Genomic DNA, 11,332 nt, shown 5'->3' with positions numbered 1-11,332 from the left:
TGTAACCTGCAAGAAGCCTGAAAGAATCCTTTCATTCTCAGCCAGTGATATTAGGCACTGCACCTCGAGAAAAATAAAGACCACGTTGCCAAAAATAAAAGAAATGCAAAAAAAGAACGATCTAAGAAAAATCTGTAAGGGCTGAATGGAAGAACAGGGTTGTGCAGCCTAGCAAAAGGATGGGAGAGGAACATGATTCACTGTCTTCCAGTAACATGAGATGTTGTTGCAGGGAGCAAGAGAATGATCCGTTTGTCATGTCCCTGGTGGACAGAATACCAATCAGTAGGCTTACGCTGCAGCAAGAAATATCCAGGCTAACGGTTAAGAAAAACCTTTCCACTGTTAAGGAAGCACTGGGATAGCTCGCTGGGGAAACTAGAGTTTCCCAGTGGCTGTTTGAAAGCACAGCTTAGCCTGCTCAGGAATGACAGGCAGTCCTATGCCGGAGTAGGAGCAGGACTGCCTGGATAAACTCTTTACCTCTCTACTAGCCCCATTTTTCTATGACTGTGATGATGTAGTCTGGAGACTTTCATGGGTTTATATTAAAAGCTGGGTAAATGTTGATGCCAAATGCCTCAACGAAACTGTCGGTCCCTGTTACGTTAGTTGAACTCCGAGGCATGAAAGTCTTGACATCTACAGCGTCTTGACAGCTCAGCAGGTCTACATGTTGGACTAACTAATGATTAATGCAAAGTATTTCTCATTGATGCATGAAGGCAGATTAGTTTTCACGGGTCATTTCAGTCAGCAGAACAGTCCCTTGATGTGCAGTCCCAATTAAAAGTTACATAGTTTTATGCCCAGGGAAAACCACCTTAGAATCTCTCTTAGGTATTTTTTGTGTCAGATAAAGGAAGTACAGGAGTATAGGAGACCCAGGTGAAATTTTTGTTCTTCCTGAATTGGCACAGAGCCCTGACCTGTGCTTTTCCTCTTCCCAATGGCTACCACAGCCACCGAGATCCAGGGTCAGTTTCTGCAGCCTATTGAATACAATGTACTCATTCATCCATCTATTCCAAGAGTATATCTCTAACAGAAATGGATATCCCATCTCAGAACAGCTGATTTAGTGATGATTAAAGCATCTGTTGAGAATATGCGAGACTTACATTCAAACAGTGTCTCTAAAAAAGTCAAAAGATCGCGGTCAAATGCAAAAACCAACAAATACTGAAACTTTTTCTATTTTGTGAGACTGGATCTTGTTTTCCTTTCAGATTTCTCTCTATGTATTTCAAGTATAACCAATGACGGATATCTGTTGTTGGAAAATCATTCAGCATTCAATACTAGAAAGTTTAATTCACCTGTGGAGGGAGAAAATGGAAAAAAAGTTCTGGGGTAATGGGAAGGTTGGGAAATGCAGGAGAGGAGGAAAATAGTACAGGTAAGAATAAGATGACAAAGTCTGAAAAATACCCAAGACTTAAGGAGACAGGAAGGGTAGGAAAAAGGGAAGAATAAAATTCAGGAGGTGTGGGTACAGGATTCAGCCTGCCTAATTCAAATGTTCTAAACTGTATTTCAAATGTAGGAGCCTTTTGAAGCAGCCTTCTCACATGATTCAAAGTTTCCTATACAATCGATGGGGAGAGGTAGGTGCCTTGAGAATAAAGACCTCCAAGAGGAATATCGTGCTCCCTAAGTAGTGTTATGAGCATCTCCCTCTGGAGGCAGACACCCAACTCTTTCCACCCAATAAGAGACCTTGTTCACTTACCTGGATAATTTGTTCTGCGGGCTCCTAACACAAAGTTCAGGTTAGGCATGCCGGCTCCTATACAAGCTCACAACAGAATGAAGAAAGAAAAACTAAAAGGACAACTCAGAATCGAGATTTACAGTCTCCGTTATAGGAGGTCTAAGGGCCCCTAACAGAAATCAGGGTTTCAGTGTCCTGTGGTGCACTGATCCTCTCTCTGAACGTTTATAATTATCTAAATTGAAAGATAGACAAATGGTGGTCGAAAGGGAGCTCCCGTTACCACCTCTTCAGATTTCAGCTTGGTGTCAGAGGTTGGTTTCATAGACAACACAAGTGATTTAGAGCTGTATTCACCACATCAAGTCAAAGTCTTGTGCAAATGATCATTACCGTAAGACCCTTTGCACATCATAACTGAACAGATGCTGAGTCGGATTTCAACATGGGGCCAAATCTGTAATTGGTACAGGAATTAGCATTCTGAATTTGAATTCACCAGAATTCAGACTCAGGCTTATGGCTTTTATTTAAATCATGGAGATAAAGCCAAACAATTTGAAACTGTTTCTCACTAGACATAATGGCTATTGGCAGTGGGAGGAAGAGTATTAATGCTAGAATGGTTGAGCATAAGGAGACGGCTGGGTTAATGGCCAGTTTGAACTACGTAATATTCAGTAACCACAGTATCTAGTTACATTTTAAAGGCTGGTAACTGGTTATTTGCCATTGTTCCCTGGAAAATCGCTGACTTGGGAACATCTATTAAGACTACTCCATCTGTAATATCGCACCACTCTGTATTTCCCTACTTTTTATGTCAATACTGCAAAAAGATTTAAAGCACCTGTAACAATAGCCTCCCTTTAATGGTGACTTCAGGTTTCACATGAACCATCATCACAAAGGAGAAGGTTTTAGGAATGCAGAACAGAAAAATCAAAGTTTCATGATTGACTGTCAGTTCACAAAAATCATCTGCATTTTGTTACTGTATTTGACTCAGCGACTCTCAGTCTCATTCTAAATCTTACCTGAAAACATCTCTTTTTTTTTTTCTTTAGTCTACCATCTTTTTTTCATACTCCCTCTGTTCATCGTTTAAATATGTAACAGCACTGTGAAGTTCTTCGGGGTACAATTTGCATAAGGTGTTGTACAACATTTTATTCTTTTAGCAGAGCATACAATTTCTTTAAAAGACGAGAAGTAACAGAAAAGTGCAAGCACTATTTAACAGTGAGTCACAGCTCCCATCGATGCAATTACAAATGGCAATGGTACACCCTAATTTATGATTTTGTGCAGACACTAACAGAATATGTATGGAAAAAATTACCATCTGGGGATAAGGTCAAAAGTAAATGAGCCATTTCAGAAAGCAAGGAAAGAATGTCCCAAACAATGATGAACACTGCAGTTTGTTAGTTGTTTAATGTCATGTTGTAACTAGAACTAAAACTTACACTGTTTTTGTGTAGAAAAAAATATATGTGGATTCTATCATTGTAGGCAGCAGAGTTTCCAGAGTAGGCTCAGGGTCAAGTGTGAATTGAGTTATTATTTTAGAAATTTGAAGAGCTAAGTATATCTCCCGCCCCTCCAGCTACCCCCATCAATACAGTTTTAACAAATTTTATCTACATTCCCATTTTTTCCCCATGACTCCCATTCTCCAGCTTAGTCATACTGACATTTCAGGCTATGGGGAGGGTTAGCTGAGATTCCATACCCAGGAAGCGTTTGGCATGTGCATAACAAAATGTATCAGCCAGTTACACAAAAGCGTAGAAACTCACACATCTGAAGTTACAAACATGCATCAGTGCTTTGCTAGACAGGTGTGTTACTGAACTTTCTGTTTCAATAAGCCTTGTACATCAAGACATTTTTTTGGTCTATGAAATTACCCTAAGTTTTAAAATACAGAAAAATACAAACCAAAAAAAGGCTTTCTTTCCCACCAACCTGTATCTGAAGTACCACCAGATGTGCATCCAGGGCATTCTTCACCGGGAGTGCTTTGAACCACAATTTAATCTGTCTCTTTTTCTCAGCTACCTTCAGCTTCAGAAATCTGATCTTTTCATCCATAACTTGCATCTCAATATCTCCATTTCTACATAACATCTCTTGCAAGTTTATTTTTTCATATAAAATGCATAGTTCTTCTTCTCGATTTCTGAGCAGAAGACCACTGCAATAAGCCCAAAATGAAAATGTAAAAATTTTTAAAAATTGCCTCATATTCAGTGTATTCCATTCAAGAACATAACCAGCAACCTTGAAAGATAGTAATAATCTGGGAAAATGTACCAAGGATTCACAAATATTATTTTAATATCATGACAACATTTTAAACAGGTAACAAAATAATTACAATGTGAAAATCAGAGAGCAAACAATTGCAAAGGCTGATCTAGTCTCTCATATAGTTTTAAAAGGTCTTCTGGCCTTCCACAGGATTCTTTTAAAAATGGATTAACATGATCAGGGAGCCTTACGTCTTCTGCATTTTTATACCTTATCTGCGCACAAAGCACAAACAAAGCAGGAGGCTACAAGCTCTCAAGGTGTTCAGTAGCCAATCCGCCATATTTTTTAATACTAGTTCTGAAGAATGAACATCATCTCCAATGGAGAAAAAACATCTGCGTAATGGAAAGCAGCCCCGACATTGCAGTGAGGCAGACTGTTTAGTGAAACATTGTAGTGAGGCAGTCTTTTAGTATTCCTGATTTGGAGGGCTCAAAAGTTGAAAAATATTGTTGATTCATGAATGCCAAAATTAAACACTATATTGCATCAAATTTACATGTATACCTCTCATTTTGTTGCTGAATAGCCCTTTCATATTTTTTGCGTAGCTGCACAATTTCCTCTTCAATGTGGGTGACAGTATTGGTAAGCCTCTCAAGATCCAGACACCGTTGCTTTTTCTTTTCTTTCATCTCATGCATGATTTGTACAATTTTGCAATAATCACTTTTGAGGCTGTCTGTAATTGCCACATTATTTGTATTCTTCAGACGTTGTTTCTGCAATTTTCTTTAACATAACAGAAAAGTAGGAAAGTTTTTAGTCCTTTCAGTTTGAAAGCAATGTCAGCAACTAAAAGCAGAGCTTAAACTGATTCCTCAAATACACAAAGGATCTTCTATGTCACTCTGCTTCACAGAAGCATTACAAGAAGTAGAAAGACTCCCTGAGAACAGCTTCTCTCTGCAAGCTCTTTCCAGCTTGAAGAGAACTGGATTATGGCCCAAAAAAATGCTATAAACGGAGCACTGCACTACAGCTCTTTTCTTCTCCACTGGGTAGCCCAAGGGGACATAAGAAATAAAGTTCAAGAGCAGAAGTGTAAACTGTGATGCAAAGTCTTAATGTGTAGAAATCCTGCCCTTCTATTTGAAGAGTGGTATTTAAATAATTTTGTGGTTGCGATTCAAAGGTCTCCAAGTTTATTGTTTATAAAACCATGTATCACAATGTTCACACAAGAAAGAAAATTATCAGTTTCCCTGTTTGACAGATAAGAAAAAAAATCACAATGAAAGGTTAGTGACAAGATCACATTATAGACCCATAAAAATGAAGAACAGAACTCATTATTTCCAGCGACCTTGCTGCCACTAGATGATGGTCCCTCACTTAAAATACAGCTGCTTGTTGCCACACGGATCATTCATTTGCTCATGACATGGAACTTAGAGTTACTGCATCCGATTGTGGTAAGTATCACTTCTGATCAAGGATCACTACTTTATCTACACTGGGGAGATATTCATGTCAACATACAAAGGAAGTAGTGAAAGGAGAAGCATAGTCTCCTATTAAAATACAGAACTGCAGATGAAATATCCTGCCTCCCCTCGTGGGCTCCATCATTGCATTGCTGAATTACTCTGTACAAAGCGGTGAGCTTCTTTCTGGTTCATTTCCCCCATCTGTGTAACACTTTCCAGTTCCACAGGGTATTACTGAATTGAATTAAACTTCTGTAAAGCAAGTTTCAGACTGGAAGCATGACAGTATTGCAGAGATGCAATGTGTTATTTAACATTTTCTGGAAAAACTTTCTCTTCTTTGGACTGATACTCTGTCCTCCAAATTGTGTAGGTTGCAGTTAAGTCAGTGATACTATGATACTAAAGTCAATTACTGGGATTAAAAATATTTTCCATAGGCAAGAGAATTACTGGTAATTCAGTACCTCTTGCTAGTTTTCAATCTAGGTTTGCAGAGATCAAAATACCTCTTGGATCTTTACTGGAGTAGGGTCATCTACAATAATTAGATATTTCTGCTATCTAGACAATGTATAACCAACCATCTTAGCCTTTTTCCCCGCCTCCTTTCACTAGTAATTAATAGGGAAGGCCTCAAAAATTTTAGCACAAAATGTCAGCTTGTGCATCTTGACAAAATCGCTTAAATCACTGAAGTGCCACTTCTTTTCTAGGTACCTCCAGCATGACTTTGAAATCAAGCTACTCAGAGATTCACAATGTACTTTGAGGGAATGTATCCTGAACGCATTCTTTGGCCTGGTTGTGCAATTTTTTGGCACTGAAAAAAAAGTTTTGGGAAAATCAAATTACTTTTAAACTACTGAGTTTGGGCTGTGCTGTTTTGCATACACAGTTAACTATTCACTAGCTTCCTACTTTCCCAGTTACCGATATCAGAGACGTTGTTCTGTCTATATTGCAGAGTATCATCACTAGGCTGACAAAAAGATGGCAAGAAGACATCTCCACTAAATAATGGTCTAGGAAAAAATAGTCACATGCACCCACTGTCTGCCTCATCCTCTTTGTTGTGACTGTAACCTTTCATTTGACTAGGATCGCCTGGAAATTGAAACCATGTTTTGTTTGATCTGAAATAAACGTTATCCAATAAACTTCAATTTGATTTTGAAGCAAGAAACCCAGCTTGTTCTAATTTAATAATTAGACAGCCGCATTACTAGCTAGTGACCCATTTAATAGTACCATGCACCTGTCTATTATGGAATCACATACGTATTGGACCTCTTTTTGTCTAAGGATAAGCAAGTGTGAGTACATCAGTGTTATTCATATTGAGTGAAATAGCATGATAATGCAGATACTAGAGGCTCCAGAACTGTGAAACAAAGGAAATGCAATGACAATTTATCCCTTCAAAGGACAGGAAAGTGAGAGAATAGCCAGACAAACTTCAAAAAAGCTTTGTGCCATGCAGTGATGCTCAAGCTAATTGTGAAGTGTTAGGGTGAGGAGAAATTGGAGCAGATTATGTAAGGGTGTTGCTAAATGTCTTTGAATCAGGTTTTAAAAATCAGGATAATAACTATCAAGGATGATATAGGCATAGCTGAAGTTGGACTAGATTATCTGTTAAGATTCTTTCTAATCTTACATTTCTATAATTGTGATCTACAGCTTACTTAAAACTCACCTTTCCTTGGTTATAACAGTATTCCTTAACTTTTCTATTTCATTTCCTAGCAATTTCACCCGGTTTTTAATTTCACTTGCTTTCTGCTGAGCAGCGTGCACCAAATTTACACATTTATTCCTTTCATTTTGGATAACATCATACATTTTAGCAAATCCTTGGAGTCTGAAGAAATGACAAGTGTGAAAGAAATCATTATTATAATTTTATGCATACATTACTTGGATAAAAATTGCTTTAAAAGACATTTTTTAGCTAATGTATTGTTATTATTATTTTCTTACTGTTTTTGGATTTCTCTTTTCCTCTTCTTATACTCTCTTATTTCAAGATCCTTTCTTTTTATTTCTTTAATAATATTTTGGAGTTGTATCTGAAATTTAAATATAATTCAGTGAGCATTTTAGAAACATCAAAGAAATATCTTCAAAGAAATGATTCAGAACAGCTATTCCTCTTAGACAAGGAAAAGACAGCGAGGCAAGATTATTCTAAGAACTTATTCTAATTATAGTGAAATGCTTTTACTGTAACAACATTAAAGAACGCAGTCTTTCTATGTATATTAAGCTTACGACGACTGTTATTAATGTAGATAATTTGATGCTGCATCTTAAAACGCTTGTTCCCTTGTAGCTGGAGTTCTACTGTTTCTATTAAACAGCCTCTCGGTTCCATCACTATATAATTATTTGGCACATGCACCACTGAAATTGTACCTTTTGAAATAAAATTTCTTTTTTATTCTTTTCTGGCTTTTAAGCAATCACTGATGCTTGAGTAGAATTTTGTTACGGCTCTGGACCTTTTGATTTCAGTTGTGTTCAGTCTTTAATAGCCTGTGTCATTACCCTTCAATGGACAGGCCTTTTCTCGCCTCCCACTGGTATCAGGAGGAGGAGATTGCTATTAAAAAAGCTGGTGGATGTTGGGTTGCAACTCTGGGCATGTGTGCGCATTCATTACTTCGTACTGTTTATTTTTTTTGATCTGTTTATGGACTGATCTTTATTGAAGGTGCAAAGCCTGACATGTTTGTTTACTCTGTTTTAATAGACAGACAAAGATCCTCAAAGTGCTAGAAGGGTAGCTTATATAATTTATTTGAATACAGACATACATTGTGGAAGCATAAATAGTTCATTCCCATATACAAATGCGGTAGTTAGTATAAACTGTGCAACATCACAGCACATATATGACATTATAATGCCAGCAAACTGCAGGCAGCAAACCCAATGAATAGTCCTAGTTTCTGTGACCGTAGGAAAAGTTTTCCTTCCATCTTTCTTCACATTAATATAACAATTTACACCTGGAAATGTGTCAGGAAAATAAAAATTGCTGCGTCTCCTTGGAATGAGTAGCAGTTCTGTTTATCTTTTAATGTCCATATATGTGTAAAATAAAACACATAGTTGTACTTCCAAGAATCTCAGTTGAGGCTATCTGCTTTTCTGCCTCTTTATTCCATAGGCTTGAAAGAAAATGTCCTTTCAAATAACTTGTTTCAATTGTGGCATGATATTTTAATACACTATTGCACTGCAGCATAAATTGCCAATAAAACAACACAGTATCGTGAGCTTCCTGTGCTGTGATGGAAGTAAAGTGGGAAATGAGAGTCCATAAGGCTCTCCTCACTAGTAATTAAATTTCTCCATATACCAGCTTTGACTTTAGAAGAGTCTTCCAATTAAATGAGATAATTTTTTACCTGGGTTTTCTGCACATCCCTAGATTTCTGTTCCCTCTCTTCAACTTTGAGCCAAGTCAGATGTGCAAGTCTGGATAACTCATCTCTGCATTTTTCCTGCTCTTTGAAAAGCCGGCCTTCTTCAGCAATACATTCCTCTAACATGTGGCCATCCATACCTGATATCATTTCCTAAAGAAAATTAAATTCAATTCCTTATGCATCGATGCATCAGTGTTGGCAAACCCAAAGCTGGAAATACTTTGCGTTTATCTGCAAAGTACGTATATATATACACTACATGAATTTAAAAAAAAATAAAATATTGCTTTAAAATACCAGCTGAAACAGCATGCACAATCCCTATAATAACATGTCAAAATATTTTATCACCTAGAAGCATTTCTGTTCCTCAATCTAGCATATCTTTCAGCTATTGCTCACTGGGCAGAATGGTTCCTTATGGCCACATAATCTTTGAAAAACTTTATTGCCAGGTCTTGACATGTCCATACTACACAATGGAAGACACTGAGCTTTCACATTAAGAGACCAAATTTAGACATTTAATACAGAGCGAAGTATCTAGATGCCTAGAGTTGTTGGAGATTCAGTCAATACAGTCAGTGAACTCTAAAGAGCTATTTGTTTTACCCAGTGTAGGCTAACTTCTTTAGGAGGAGGTGAATGGATGGCTTCCTAGGCTCCACTGACTGCATGACTAGGTTGTTATTGTCTATTGTGGCACATGAGATACATATCCCATACACAAGTAGTGACATGTAGATACCGAACGTGTATGTATTCAAACACAAGCTGAATCCCACCTGATAATGCTACCAAATTCAAAGACAGCACAAAAAGAAAATGGATATAAGGATAAGAAGATAAGGAGGTATGATCTTAAGAAGGCACGTCTGAAATCTATTGCTTCTTCTAAACTCATTTATATAGTGGCAAGTACTAATACTCTCATAATTGAGACATCTGCATTTCACACTATAGATGGCTGGGCTGACAGCCACAAGACAGACATCCACAAACGACAAAACCGTGAAGATGACAAAATATAATATACAAATGCTGAACTGTCCTTGTTTCAACAAGACACTCTGCCATATCCAAAGGAAATTTATACCCATCATATTTCTAGCTGAAATGTAGTTAATGATACTCATAAAGACTGAATCTAGAAAGTAGATTTGCTTTCTGCCTTCCAATATGTGACCAGTAACACAGTAAACTGTTTTTTAAATGTGACAAACAAGTGGTCTTTAAAATTGCACAAATACTATCACATGTTTTCTCACCAGAAAGCTGCAACTAGAAACTCCCATCATTTTTTCTTCAAACAGTCCCTTTATTCTCATGATTGAAAACCAACTGTAATAGTGAAAAAGTATGAGAAAGCAGAACTCAGCACCTGTTCAGCTAAACTTCTCTTGGTCATTTCAATTTCCTTCTGCAGTTCTCGTCGCCTGTTTAATAATACTCCATTACTTTTAGGGATGGCTTCTGCCTACAAAAATAAACCAAGCACAAGTAACGCAAACAAAAGATGTGAAAAATGTAAACTGCAGATAATCTGTTTGCAGTAGTTACACACATCAAGAAATGAATTTTCTGTCTTGTTACAATAGCTAGTCCAAGAGATCTTAGTTGAGTAGACTTCCTCAGCAACATATCCAAGTTTATCAAATTTTTCTTTTAAAAATGTAACTATAAACACTAAACTTCACAAAGCCCAGTTTAAGTACTGAATTTATAAGGGTTATGTTTTTCAGCAACTAAACCACCGTTAAAAAAACTAATCACAAAGAGCGACTATGCAAAGATGTCACCTTCTAAGTTCACAGAAGATTTTCTGAGTGAAATTCTGATCTTACTGAAGGAAGAAATAGATTTACCACTGATTTTAATAGCATCAATATTTCACAGCTGTGTAGATTTGATATCATAGTTTTTGCTTTTAGTTAGTAAGGTAAGATTTTTCCTCCTTAGGCTCTAGAAAGTCAAAACTAACAACACAGTTATGTATTATTTTTTCTTGTACATTATGGGAAAATTTGTTTATTCAGTCAGATTTTAAAATGAAGTATGTGAAGGAAGACACATTAGAAACTACTTTCTGATTAAAATATATCTGAACAATCCCACTACAACTACTTGCATATAACTCATAAGGCAAAAGGTTGTATTGGCCTCACAGTGACTAACTTCACTTAAAAATTCTCTACGGTTATAAGTAAGTAAGAAATAAATACAGCAGGCTAACTATGCAGGCATATGTTGCCTGTCCGTAATTGTAAACCTGTAATTCATACAGGTGGGGAAAAAATGACACTGAACGATACATCTGGAAGCTATTCAAAGGTAATACATGCAACCCCATGGTATCTTTCTCAGACCTCAAGCAGATGTTAGAGTTCAAAACACTATACCTCAACACAGATAATGAGATGTTTTGCACTTAT

General features: G+C 37.0%; 1 protein-coding gene across 1 annotated transcript in view; it reads right to left on the bottom strand.

Moving 5' to 3' along the window:
- Positions 1–11,332, bottom strand: part of CCDC146 (coiled-coil domain containing 146) — a 43,835-nt gene that overhangs the window by 8,291 nt on the left and 24,212 nt on the right. Inside the window, exons 9-14 of the mRNA XM_009328382.1 lie at positions 10,282–10,377; positions 8,880–9,050; positions 7,447–7,535; positions 7,163–7,327; positions 4,541–4,765; positions 3,686–3,914 (exon numbers count right to left, since the gene is read on the bottom strand). Of these exons, the coding sequence (XP_009326657.1) occupies positions 3,686–3,914; positions 4,541–4,765; positions 7,163–7,327; positions 7,447–7,535; positions 8,880–9,050; positions 10,282–10,377 (975 nt within the window). The remainder of the gene's footprint in view (positions 1–3,685; positions 3,915–4,540; positions 4,766–7,162; positions 7,328–7,446; positions 7,536–8,879; positions 9,051–10,281; positions 10,378–11,332) is intronic.

This window comes from Pygoscelis adeliae, unplaced genomic scaffold, assembly GCF_000699105.1.
Source record: "Pygoscelis adeliae isolate BGI_AS28 unplaced genomic scaffold, ASM69910v1 Scaffold267, whole genome shotgun sequence".
In the NCBI taxonomy this organism is placed as follows: Eukaryota; Metazoa; Chordata; class Aves; order Sphenisciformes; family Spheniscidae; genus Pygoscelis; species Pygoscelis adeliae.
The sequence above is the reverse complement of the archived record's forward strand: the minus strand, read 5'-3'. Positions and strand labels throughout refer to the sequence as shown.